This window comes from Staurois parvus, unplaced genomic scaffold, assembly GCF_062004578.1.
Source record: "Staurois parvus isolate SC_StPar_1 unplaced genomic scaffold, SC_StPar_1.0 ptg000145l, whole genome shotgun sequence".
Taxonomy (NCBI): Eukaryota; Metazoa; Chordata; class Amphibia; order Anura; family Ranidae; genus Staurois; species Staurois parvus.
The window spans coordinates 11,695,994-11,710,260 of NW_028317941.1; the positions used below are offsets into that span (position 1 = coordinate 11,695,994).

General features: G+C 37.2%; 1 protein-coding gene across 1 annotated transcript in view; it reads right to left on the minus strand.

The window, feature by feature from the left end:
• Positions 1-14,267, minus strand: part of IL1RAPL1 (interleukin 1 receptor accessory protein like 1) — a 1,773,934-nt gene that overhangs the window by 883,999 nt on the left and 875,668 nt on the right. The window contains exon 3 of the mRNA XM_089673890.1: positions 3,783-4,062. Within this exon, the coding sequence (XP_089530016.1) occupies positions 3,783-4,062 (280 nt within the window). The remainder of the gene's footprint in view (positions 1-3,782; positions 4,063-14,267) is intronic.

Genomic DNA, 14,267 nt, shown 5'->3' on the forward strand with positions numbered 1-14,267 from the left:
GTCAGTGTCACTACTGGTAGCATGAGGTGATACCTGGACCTTAAAGAGGTTGCACAGGCAGTCCAATTCCTCTAGGATGGCACATCAATACGTGCCATTGCCAGAAGGCTTGCTGTGTCTCCCAGCACAGTCTCAAGAGCATGGAGGAGATTCCAGGAGAAAGGCAGTTACTCTAGGAGAGCTGGACAGGGCTGTAGAAGGTCCTTAATCCACCAGCAGGACCGGTATCTGCTCCTTTGTTCAAGGAGGAACAGGATGTGCACTGCCAGAGCCCTACAAAATTACCTCTAACAGGCCACTGGTGTGAATGTCTCTGACCAGACAATCAGCAACACACTTCATGAGGGTGGCCTGAGGGCCTGACATCCTCTAGTGGGCCCTGCGCTCACTACCCAGCACCATAGAGCTTGATTGGCATTTGCCATTGAACACCAGAATTTGCAGGTCCGCCACTGGAGCCCTGTGCTTTTCACATATGAGAGAAGGTTTACCCTGTGCACCTGTGACAGACATAAATGGGTCTGGAGAAGCCATGCAGAACATTATGCTGCTTGCAACATTGTTCAAAATGAGCATTTTGGTGATGGGTCAGTAATGGTCTCAGGAGGCATATCCATGGAGGGACACACAGACTTCTATGGCTAGACAATGGCACCCTGACTGCCATTAGGTATTGAGATGAAATCTTTGGACCCATTGTCAGACCCTATGCTGGTGCAGTGGGTTCTGGGTTCCTCCTGGTGTACGACAATGCTTGGCCTCATGTGGTGAGAGTATGCAGGCAGTTCCTGGAGGATGAAGGAATTAATACCATTGAATGGTCCCCACTCTCGCCTGACCTAAATCCAACAGAACACCTCTGGAATATCATGTTTTGGTCCATCTGATGCCATCAGGTTTCACCTCAGATTGTCCAGGAGCTCAGTGATGCCCTTCTCCAGATCTGGGAGGAAATACCCCACGACATTATTCGTTGTCTCATTACAAGCATGCCCCGATGTTTTCAGGCATGCATACAAGTACATGGGGGCCATACAAACTACTGAGTACCATTTTGAGTTGCTGCAATGACATTTCAGCAAAATGGACTCACCTGCTGCATCATTTTTTCACTTTGATTTTCAGGATGTCTTTGAATTAAGTCCTCTGTAGGTTGATAATTTTCATTTCCATCAAACAATAGGGCATACTTATGTTCCTAACACATTACCCAGTCCATATCAGTATAGATATCCAGCATGATATTTTTCCCCAGTGAGATCTGATGTGTTTTCAAAGTGTTCCTTTAATTTTTTTTGAACAGTGTATTATATATACAATATATACAGTGGGGATCGAAAGTTTGGGCACCCCAGCTAAAAATTTTTATTAATGTGCATAAAGAAGCCAAGGAAAGATGGAAAAATCTCCAAAAGGCATCAAATTACAGATTAGACATTCTTAAAATATGTCAACAAAAGTTAGATTTTATTTCCATCATTTACACTTTAAAAATAACAGAAAACAAAAAAATGGCGTCTGCAAAAGTTTGGGCACCCTGCAGAATTTATAGCATGCACTGCCCCCTTTGCAAAGCTGAGACCTGCCAGTGTCATGGATTGTTCTCAATCATCGTCTGGGAAGACCAGGTGATGTCAATCTCAAAGGTTTTAAATGCCCAGACTCATCTGACCTTGACCCAACAATCAGCACCATGGGTTCTTCTAAGTAGTTGTCTAGAAAACTGAAACTGAAAATAGTTGATGCTCACAAAGCTGGAGAAGGCTATAAGAAGATAGCAAAGCGCTTTCAGATGTCAATATCCTCTGTTCAGAATGTAATTAAGAAATGGCAGTCATTAGGAACAGTGGAAGTTAAAGAAAGATCTGGAAGACCAAGAAAAATATCAGACAAACCAGCTCGCAGGATTGTGAGAAAAACAATTCAAAACCCACGTTTGACTGCACGATCCCTCCAGAAAGATCTGGCAGACACTGGAGTTGTGGTACACTATTCCACTATAAAGAGATACTTGTACAAATATGGTCTTCATGGAAGAGTCATCAGAAGAAAACCTCTTCCACAAAAATCATCGTTTGAACTTTGCAAATGAACATATAGACAAGCCTGATGCATTTTGGAAACAAGTTCTGTGGACCGATGAGGTTAAAATTGAACTTTTTGGCCGGAATGAGCAAAGGTACGTTTGGAGAAGAAGGGGCACAGAATTTAATGAAAAGAACCTCTGTCCAACCGTTAAGCATAGGTTTGGATCAATCATGCTTTGGGGTTGTGTTGCAGCCAGTGGCACAGGGAACATCTCACGAGTAGAAGGAAAAATGGATTCAATAAAATTTCAGCAAATTTTGGATGGTAACTTGATGCCATCTGTGAAAAAGCTGAAGTTAAGAGAGGATGGCTTCTAGAAATGGATAATGATCCTAAACACACCTCGAAATCCACGGGGGATTACATCAAGAGGCATAAACTGAAGGTTTTGCCATGGCCTTCACAATCTCCTGACCTCAACATAATTGAAAATCTATGGATAGACCTTAAAAGAGCAGTGCGTGACAGACAGCCCAGAAATCTCAAAGAACTGGAAGACTTTTGTAAGGAAGAATGGGCAAAGATACCTCAAACAAGAATTGAAAGACTCTTGGCTGGCTACAAAAAGCGTTTACAAGCTGTGATACTTGCCAAAGGGGGCAGTACAAGATATTAACTCTGCAGGGTGCCCAAACTTTTGCAGACTCCATTTTTTTGTTTTCTGTTATTTTGAAAGTGTAAATGATGGAAATAAAATCTAACTTTTGTTGACATATTATAAGAATGTCTAATCTGTAATTTGATGCCTTTTGGAGATTTTTCCATCTTTCCTTGGCTTCTTTATGCACATTAATACAAATTTTTAGCTGGGGTGCCCAAACTTTCAATCCCCACTGTATATATATATATATATATATATATATATATATATATATATATATTAAAGGAGCTACTCTTCAACTTCAACCAAAACATTTTTAGATCTCTGGATCTTGGAGCTTTGGATAAAGCAAGGAAAAGAACCTTAGTCAGATTTAAAATGTTATCTATGTTTAAAGTGAGGAGGTTTCCTCTCGCTCAATATTTTTGTCTGACACCTGTGATCTGCATAGAAAGTGTGAGGAAATATAACTACTGGGGACACAGATTGCAATAAAACCTTTACACTCATCTAGGTTGATGCAGTATCAATCCAATGCTTCATCAGTCCCCCACCAGCTCTGCAGTAAGAACTTAGAGATCAAACACTGCTGATCGCTCTGTTCTCCCTTCCACTCCGAGCAGAGAACTGTGTCTGTTAGTCTACAGCTCTCTGCTCTGCTTCTCCAGCACTCATTGTGTAGGTGATGGGAGGGGCTATCTCATGCTCTTGGTGGATCACTTAGAGGGTCGAGTTAGATGCCAGTCCAGGCTTCTGGGTGGATCCTGACCATATGGTCACAATATTTTCAGAGACTGGACCAGATGAGTGAAGTCAGGACTTTAGCCACTGAAAATGGGTCACAGGAATGCAGAATGAACTGTACTCCTGTGACTTACAGGAGAAGGATAGCCAAAATAGCTTTGGCTTTACTTTTCCTTTAAAGAGCATATATTGTGTGATTGGTGGGGCTACATGTAATTCAGTTTAATTATCTGTAACTTACGTTTATCAAACAATAAACTTTTAGATACTGTGAAAACATTGCCCAAGTGACAAGCTAATATCAATTCACTGAAAATCATTCCACTTTAGGTACATTGTCAATGTTTACCTTATGACGCATGCATAAAGACCGCTATCTTCTGTCACGGTCGGCCGGAACCAAATAGCATCTTCTTCTTTGCTCATCCTTATTCCATCAAAAGCAATTGGCTCTTCAAAGTCTCCAGGCCCAGTACTTTTATACCACATCAGGCTGAGTCCAGCACTCTGTGCTAATGTGTAGTTCGCTCTGATATATCCATAAAATAGTGCACATTTTATCCGTACGGGTTCACCCACCAGAACCTGATATTTTTTGTAATCCACAGACCAGTCAGTGCATCCATCAGCTAGAAAAAAACATAGATAAACAAAAAGATTAGTTAATTAGTCATTAATCCTGATATGGGTGTGAAAACTGCTTCAACAAAATAATGTGAAAAGTGCATTAGAATAGGTAAGCTAGTAACATATTTCATAAATCTCTGTACATCTGGGAGTTTCAGCATTGTATTTTTATGCAAGTATAGCCAGCAGCAGATGAATTTATATAATTTAGTGGTTGACACATTACTAATGTGTGGGATGTTATTCTCAAATAGCTTTAATCTCATTGCACCTTTCCATCGCAATGACTCGCGTTGCAGCTCAGTTCAGTGTAAATGAAGGAGATTGTTTCTAGTTATGAATGCTATTTGTTAAACACTGAAGAATGTTCTGTATGTATCTGAATAATCAACAAAGTAACAAAGGGTGAAAATCTCTACTGCCCTGAACAGGGAAACAGATAAAATGAACATATTTCTATATTTTGCAGCTTTTTTTCTGTCTATCACTTGAATGAAGAATGAACATGAAACACTGTAATGCAGCTATATCATAGAAATCGAAATATATAAGACTTTGTTATAACTGTCATGTATGCACAGGCCTTTTTATATATGAACTGGTTAATGCTCAGATCTGCCTCTCACTCCCTGTGCTATGGGTCCCTGCTGCTGTATGAAAATATTGACTGCTGTCAAAATACTAAAAAAGTACAAGAGCTGCCTATTTGGTTTTGGGAGCCCATTAGGGGACACCATGTTAGCCAGGAACTGGCTAACAAACCCATTTAGACCATTCTTATCTGTCTCTATCTTGTTCATTAGTTCATGAGTTACTACTTTGAGCCATTTCCCATTACAAAAATGATATATATATATATATATATATATATATATATATATAAAACTTATTCTCAGTTAGCAGTAGCCTTGTCAGCCTTTCATGTTGACCATTTGGATGTCTATAAATTCTGGCCAACTGAAGGAGCTCACGTGGGAGGATGACAAGATGGTTGCTAACTGTAAGGATATTATTTAGTGTTGTCTGTCTTGAACAGGACACACTCATATTGGCAGGATCTCCAGGTAGAAAGCTTTGCAGCAGATTTAGAAAAATGATTTGCTTAAGACAACAGACATTGGGGTTGATTTACTAAAGGAAAATAGGCAGTTCACCAAGGAAGTTGCAATTTGCAAGCAAAATTACCATAGAGCTTAGTAAATTAGGTGACACTGTGCAAATAATACTCAATCTAATGAAAGGAGAATAAAAAAACAGCACTTTGCATGCACATGATCAGATGGAGGAGGTTCTCAGAGCTTCCCCTTATTCAGAAAGCCCTGGCAAAAATGTTCTTGTAAAAGTGCAACTTTCCTTGCAAGGTGAATGGTCTGTTTGGGAATCAACTCCATTACACACTTTAAATAATTTGCAAACATATGGAATTAATTAGGAAATATTCTATGACCAGCTGATTATCCTACAGTTGACTATAGCCTTTAGCTGGTCATTGGACATTTAGAAACAAAGTCAAATTAAAAAAAGAAGCCAACAATACTCCTACATAACAGAACACTGCATGAAGCACAATCTGCCAATTTCCACAATTGTCAGTAGTCATCCCTCAAACAGAGGTATTTTAAAGTTTTTTTGCTCTGCTTCTCAGTTCTTATAGACAGCGCAAATATCATTGAAACCTATTAGGTTCACAAATATACTGCACACTCGCTGAATGAAGAGACATGGTGTACTTATAGTGCAGAACAGTGATTATGTATTCATGCTTTTTTGACTCAGTCTGTATTTAATTTTTACCAACAACGAGTTAAGAAAAATGTTAGTTGATCTTCATAAATATAAAATATTTCTAAACCACCCTGACATGGGTAAGATATCTATATGGATGGACCTAGTCATAATGGTGTTAATGGTCTTTGATTCTTTAGATGAAATTATCGGTTTGTTGACAAACTAAAAGAGGTATATATATTTCTTAATGAAGTATATTTGTAATTGTGTACACTTTTTTCTTCTGTATGTATTTTGATCATTATTTTGGTAAGAGAAAAATAAAAAAATGATTTTATATCTATATATATATATATATATATATATATATATATATATATATTATACTTTTAGTTAGGTAAATATGAAACATGATAATATTGTGATATCTATGTAATAGATGGAGATTTAGCTGCTCTTCGAGTTTTAAAGTCTCTCACTTTTTTCCTTTGATCCTTACTCATACAGATAAGTCTGAAATTTCAGAAAGAAAATGTATCCCATGCGAAAACAGGCAGCTTTGTAATGATCCTTTTTTTTAGCTAACCCTTAGTTCTCTGGAAATTCTAGGTCATGTATTAAATTATATCTGAACACAAGAACGAAAATGTAGTATATTGAAATGTATCCATTGTTAGATTTGTTGTCTGTGTTAGTTTCTTCTTGCAGACTTTTGTACTTTGTTTTCACTTGGTGATCCCGCAACTAACACATTTCCTGTTCTAGGGTGATAATCACTCATTTTATGTTATCTATGGAGAAGCAACATTGTCACCCTAGAACAGAAAGTGGTTTAGGACTACAGAACACCTCCTCCTCTTCTCCAATAGAGGGAGATGGTGGACCACAGAGAAAAATTAGAACAGATAACTAATAACTTTCATAACACTCTGTTGACTTGGAACAGCTCACAAGATTTCTCTTAGGGTCAATAGACATTTTTTGCACATATCAAATACATTTTACAAAAAGGAATTCAATGGCATATGTAACAGTAAATAAAAGAAGCTCATTGTTAGGGTTTACATACACTCTAAATGCTAATTTATAAACTACAATTGAGTATATAGTACAAAAATAGACATAAGCAAACAATTTAAAAGCACATGAATCTACCATTTTTGACAAAAGGAGGCTAGAAGTAGATGGCTATAACATCTATAAGATTAATAGACCAGTAGTCAGTGCTATCCAGCAAATTATTATACTGCTATTATCTACAATCCATTCCAATTGAAATTTTGAAATACTTATTTATGAAAATTATTAAACTCTGTTTCAGAGAAACCAAGTTATATAATTTATGCTGTGTTCATTCAAGCTTTAATGCATTCCCTACTTTAAAGTGGCTGTAAAGGCTCAAGGTTTTTTGCCTTAATGTATTCTATGCATGAGGGTAAAAAAAACTTCTATGTTCAGCAGATGCTCCCGTCCTCCCAATACTTACCTGAGCCCATCTTGATCCAGGATCGTGCACAAGAGCCTTGGCTCTCTGGGAACTCTCCTTCCTCATTGGCTGTGATAGCTTGCTCCGGGGGCACTTGGCAGGAAGGAGGTGCCAGAAGTGCCGATGAGGAATCCAAGAAAAGGAGGATCGGGGCTGTTCTGTGCAAAACCACTGCACAAAGCATGTATCTATGACATTTTTGTTTTAATTTCCTTTATTATCACTTTAAGGTAAAAAAAAGTTTCATTGCTCTCTGTCTTCCCCCTTCTCAGTGTGAGGGGGTATAGAGGGGAGAAGAGATCCATCATTGTGCATGATTGCATCTGTTCTCCCTTCTCTTCCTCTTCACCCAGGACCCAAGCAGCAGCAGGAGCCATAGTCTCCTGTTGCAGTGAATCAAATAAAGAGAGGATGAAGACAGGACAGGGCTAAGCCCACTCTGTGTGTCTATGGGCACAACTCCATAGACACATACAGCTCAGGAGCAATCACATACTGTGTGCTCCCATAGCAAGCGGCTTGCTATGGTGGCACATGAAGAAAAGGAGGAGCTAAGATTGCTAGTGGCAGATCTGGGAAGAGGAGGTTGGGGCTGTTCTGTGCAAAACTATTGAACAGAGCAGGTGAGTTTAACATGTTTATTATTTTAATTAAAAAAAAAACTTCAGTGTCACTTTAAATCTATGTTTTATCCATATAGAATAAAAGTGGAAAGAGAAGGTATAAAGCAAAGAAATATTTCTCACCAGATTTCGTTTTTCTCTTGAAGAATCACTGTTGGCTTAGGAACCATTACTTACTAAAAGCAATTTACTCCTATAACAGCTTTAGTGTTATGTACTATACATTACCACTAGCCTGCTGCTCCTTTGCATTTTCCCTGCACCTATTTTTATTCTGCTCTTATCCAATGCAATTTAGCTTGTGTACTCTGCACTGACTTCTGCACTTTATTGATTTCAATTTTGTTTCCAGACATTGGTTACATTTGAGTATACAAAACACAGCTCTGCATAATAAAAATATAGCAAAACGGGGCTATTCATCTTCTGTTCAAAATACACTCTGTAGAAGAGACACTTTAATGTAAAGAAGCCAAGACATATCCAATTTGTGCAGTTTCACTTTCGAAGATGTATTTCAAGTTTCAGATCACCTGCTGAGCTGATTCATATTCTGCTGTAACTATGCCTCCTTCAATCCTTTTTAAAAAAACTTTTATATGTTGCACATTTTACCAAGCAATACTGAAAAGTCAAAGGAGTTTCTAATTGAGAGAGAACAACTGAAAACAGAAAATATAGCCAATATCAGTTAACAAGACAAGCTAACAGGATGTTTAGATGCCTCATTTATTCTTTAGTTATCCAAAAAAAACCTTTTAAATTATTGTTTACAAGAGATAGGCAAATTTGCCTGCACTAGAACTTTGTGGCAAATCCCACTGTCTGGGAGGATCTTATTTTTCAATATGGTCATATGTGGGGCTAATAAACAAGCTATTGTCAAACAAATCCTGTGAAGAAAACACAGGAATCATGGTTGAGCCACTCTGTGTGTGACTATGAAAACACACAGTCTAGCTCAGGAGCGTGCCCATACAAGTGCCCCAATAGCACACAGCTTGCTTTGGGGACTCTCAGAGAAGAGGAGGGGCCAAAAATGCCAGCAGGGGACCACCAAAGAAACGGTAAGGGGATGCTTTGTGCAATATCATTGCACAGGGCTGGTAAGTATAAACCTCTTTTTTAATTGAAAAAAAAAAATTACTTTAACATCACTTTAAAGTTGCAATTTTTGCAGCAGTGAAGTTCTTTGAAGTTCTTTGAAAGTGATATTCAGTACTTTGATTAAGATCTGCTCTTGATAGCTTCAAGAAGACTGTTCTGCCATGGGTAAAAGCTTGATACCTACACTTTTCTCCTGTAAAAGTTGACATCCATGTGTCCAAGGCCAAACAAGGATTCTTCAGAGTGGTCACATAAAAAATATGCATTTCATGTTAATGGACATACAGGATTTGTACACATTCTCATGCATGTATGTTCACACTCTGGTACATGTGCTCACTGTGTGCAAATATAATATAAAAAGTGAAGAATACATAGTTGTATTTACTCATGTAAAAAAAAAATGTCTTCTATTAGTGTAAGTACTTGAATTTAGCTTGGCATCAGCTACTTTTTGCAATCCTATATTGAGTAGCATTCAAATGAGGAGAAGAAGGGGTATGCATGGGAACCAATGCATGCAATGTCTTGACAAGGATCATGCTAATACAAAGAATATGAAAAAAGAGTGATGGAACCATCAGTCTGTTGTGGCTCTTTCACTGTTAAGTCAAGAATCTGAGTTTGGAGCAAGGACACTATTATATTCCTTAACTGCAAGTGGTATTATTCACCTGGATGTGCTGTGTGAAGTGGTTGTATAATTTTAGAAATTGATGGATAGAAAGACAAATCTTTTGGCAGGCAAAACAGCTTCTGCATATATATTTTATCTGTGTATTTAACTGTTTGCCTGGACTTCTGCCTTAAGGTTCATTACTAGGATGGAAATGTATTGCTAGAAGCCTGCAAAAAAAGGTTATAGAAAAATATCCATTACATCTTGCAATTTTAAGCCTTACATATTCAATGTATTTAAACATACAATGGCTTAGTGGTTAGCATGTCTGTCTTGGAGCACCATACCCCAGTTAGGACACTATCTGTATGGAGTTTGCATGTTCTACTTGTGTTTATATATTATTTTATCATTTTATTTTAAGGCTTACATATTCAATGTATTTAAACATGCAATGGCTTAGTGGTTAGCATGTATGTCTTAGAGCACCATACCCCAGTTAGGACACTATCTGCATGGAGTTCGTGTGTTCTACTTGTGCTTGTTTGGGTTTCCTTCCACATGCCAATGAAAGGCTAGTAAGTTCCTTGGTTCCTTTCCAAAACTGGTCCACATTTGTGTATGCATGTGAGATAGGCACCTTGGATTGTAAATTCCTTAAGGGCAGGGAGTGATGTGTAGTACATTATATAAAGTGCTGGGTAAATTGTTGGTGCTATAATTAACTGATATAAATACAATATTTACATTTTCAGAATCATTACCTACATTCCTTTTGACTTTACAAATTAAAATTATGAAAACTCAGTGTTTATTATATACTAAGAGTAATATATTTAGTATTAATATTATTGTATCATACTGCATGTGCTATGCTTCAACAGAAACAGCACTGTTCAATCACTATTTCTTTGCATGCTCAGACTGAAAAAAAGATTATTCAAAATTATTCAGTGAGGTAGCTTTTTCAATTGAGTATAGCCCAGGATGCCTATTTAAATGTGTTTTTCTTGTTATAATAGCATAATGTTAAGGTCTTTAGGTTCACTGTTCACTGGTTACTTTGAAAGGCTCCAGAGATGAACTAAATCTTCCTACTTTACTGTTCTTATGAGTTGATCGCTCTGCTCTATAAACAAGGTCCCTGCAGGCCAAACCAAAAGCCTACCTAACTCTATATTAAAATATTTGGTGAGGATCCTCTTTGCTGTTGCTTAGAATATCATATATCATTTTTTTATGAAATATGATTTAGTCTAAAAGAAAATTGAACTCCCGACTCCTGGGTCTGCAGCCACAACCTGACTTAGCAGCATAGTTTCAATTCAATTTCTAGGTCCTGTGAGATAATATAAGATTGCAATTTTCCAATCAGAATAAGGAAATCGAAGTTATTGTTAGGCCTTGGCAATTTAAGTGTGGCTGTAGTTGAAAGCAATATAATGTGTTTGCTGACGTAGCGCTTAAATACACAGTACGTGGTTCTGTTACGCAGATTTTGTAAACCTAAGCCTTTTAACTCATCTCATATTTTATCCATACATTTATTTTCAAATCTATTTTTTGTCTTCAGTGGTATATTAGGTAAAATGTTTCAGCATGCCCACTCCCTGTAATGGAATAATTTAAATAATTGTTTTTGTTTTTTTGGTTTGCAGATAAAGTTTATGTGTGTTGAACATACCGTCAGACTTAAATGTCTTTTAGATTACATGTCGCATGGTAGCTGGTTTACTAAGGAAAAAAGAAGTGCAAATAAAATATCCTAGTATTACTGGAGAATGGTAATTTTGTTCAATATACATATAAAAAGCCTGAAGTTGTGTTCAATAATTAGATAAGCCTAGCAAGTATAACATTTGCTTTTTGGCCCTTGGATCCAGGGGAACCAGCTCTAAATATATGCTTCTCTTTTTCTTACTAGTTTGAGATGCAATTTTTAGGTGTTTATCAGTTAAAATAAACATTCATACCAACAAGATTATGTTGTATTAGGTACTTATGACAGTTGGCACTGACAAAGAGAATGGTCCTGATTGATGAAACTGTGAAGTAAGGTAAAGTGCTGGGAAGTTATATGTGTTTACTTTAAACATCCAGTCAGGGGAAACAAAGTTTTTTTTTTCCTTGGATGTTGTGTCCATAATATTAAGTTGAGCCCACTGTGAGGTCATAATACATATTTTGCCTGTCTCCATGATTAAGCCCTGTTATTGGTGAAATGCGTTGATGGTGTAGCTAAAGATGGAAGGGTTACAGGATGTGTGCTAAAACCTATTTGCTTGCTGATTAAAACAATTCAGATTTTGAAGATGTTATCAGTGTGTGCCCCCCCCTTTCTTGAATTGAATTGAATTGCATCAGGGTCTGTTGAATAAAGCCACATCATTTTCTGGCCATTTGACTGCATCATTGTCCTTTATTCTAATTTTATTTATAGGTTGGCCTAATGGCTCAACAAGACACAAAAACAACAAATATAATGCGTATAAAGGAGAAATGTTTATCAGCACTTCATGGTTCAAACCATCAGTGTTTGTGCGTCAACATCTAAACTGTAAGCTGTGATACACCACTCTGATATTTAATATATTTAAGATGGGATAAAGAAGAGGGCACTTTCCAGCTTGGTTCACATATGTTATGTCTTACAGCATGAAGCAAACTGAAAAACATCTCTTGACTCCTTTATCTAATATAAACTGGTATCAGCAGCAATGACTTCAGCTAACTCTCAAGAGAGATTTACCTTCTCACAAGTAAGTCACTGAGGTCACTACTAATGATGTTGCTGGCAGGCCATTGCAAGTGATCTAGGGACCGGACACAAGAACAGAACACTTCATATTGATTTTGTGGTTGTTTTTTACATATAGTTATTGGGCTGTTCCTTTTTAATAAAATCTGTATAGGTTCCACAACATCACTATAATGCAGATGCTTTTTTTTACATTCATGTTGCTAAATAATCAGCAGGTAAAATCACCAGTTTATGTTCGTAATATTTAACTCTTTTAAAACTTGGAACGTTGAGAGTCTTATGGATGAGAAATACAGTAAACGGAAGAACTATACTATATTTAGCACTGAAATGATTTTTTATCATTGTATGCTTGTATACCTTTAAGAAAGTGTCCTGTGTACCTGTTCAGTATGATAAGTACAATGGTCACCAAACTGTGGCCCAGGGGCTGAATGCAGCCCTTTGCTAGGCTTTCTGGCCCTGGGGGCTTTAATACCCCTACTGATACCAATGATGGGGCACTATTCCTTTTTTTACACCAATGACGGGTTACTATTCCTGCCACTGACTCCAATGATGGGACACCATTCCTCCCACTGACTCCAATGAGGGGTAACATTCCTCTCTTTAACTTCAGTGATGAGGCACAATTCCTCCCACTGATATCATCAATACTTTACTATTCTTCTCTGTAATAACAATGACGGGGCATTGTTTATTTCCACTGATGCTGGTACATTTTCCACTGCCACTGGCCACAGTCCAGCCCTCCTAAACTCTGAAGGACAGTAGACTGGCCCTTTGTTCAGAACGTTTGGAGACCCATGTGATAAGTTAATGTATCAAAAGTATGTATGTTTGACATTTGTACCTATACAGTATATGGTATATTGCCTATGCAGTTTTTGTTATAAATAAAACGGGATCTTAATAAAAATCCAAAAAGTGTTTTGATAATCCTTATTCTTTACACATAGCTACTAAGTGTGCATGTAACCCGCATCCACTGTTATAGTGATACATCATTAAAAAACATAATGAATAACCATTCACTACACTGCACAAGTCCTTCTGATTCTGTAGGCTATGTTTGCATCTCTTCTGCTGAAAAAGAAAATATGTGGGAGGACTAGAAATTTAACACAGAACAGTATGAAAAAAATATTTTTTTCTCAATGTAACATTGCAATGATTGTGAAACTTCCTCCAATTTTCCCATCCATAATTGGCCATTAGACACATATACTACAGCGGAAAGGCAGAGGAAACCAGCGGAACAAGAAAATGCATTGCTTTTGTGAAATTGAAACAAGTGTTAGTTATCTGGTACTTAATATAAAAATGAAGGATGGTACATTCATGAATAATTGTGTATCAATGTGATTTTGCTGTTTTAAAGCAATACCCTCACTAATAAAAGAATGAGCCTGTTTAAGTTGCATTGTAAATATACAGTAAAAACATTCTATCTAGTACTGAATTTGAGTAATTATTGTATGGTGTTATTAAATGATCCAAACAGTTTTTAGTTTCAGTTACATTGGTGCTTATCTATGGTACAAGGTCCTCACTATATTTAAAGCTGAGCTACAGGCAAATTTCAAAATGCACAAATAAAATTCACTAATTGTTTGATGTTTAATCTGAGCAAGGATTTGTGTTTATGTTATTCCCGTTTTGAGGTTTATACAGCCCCATAACAGTACACTGCTAGGTAGACGGCATCACTAATGATTTAAAGGGGCAGTCCATCGTAAAGTTATATATTTTTTAAATACGTTTTATATGCATCTTGCATATAGCTGCCACCAAGCAAATTGAAAGCTATCATGAAACAAATTGCATACTCATACACACATATAGTCACCAGGGGCGGACTGACCATTTAAAAAACTCGGGCA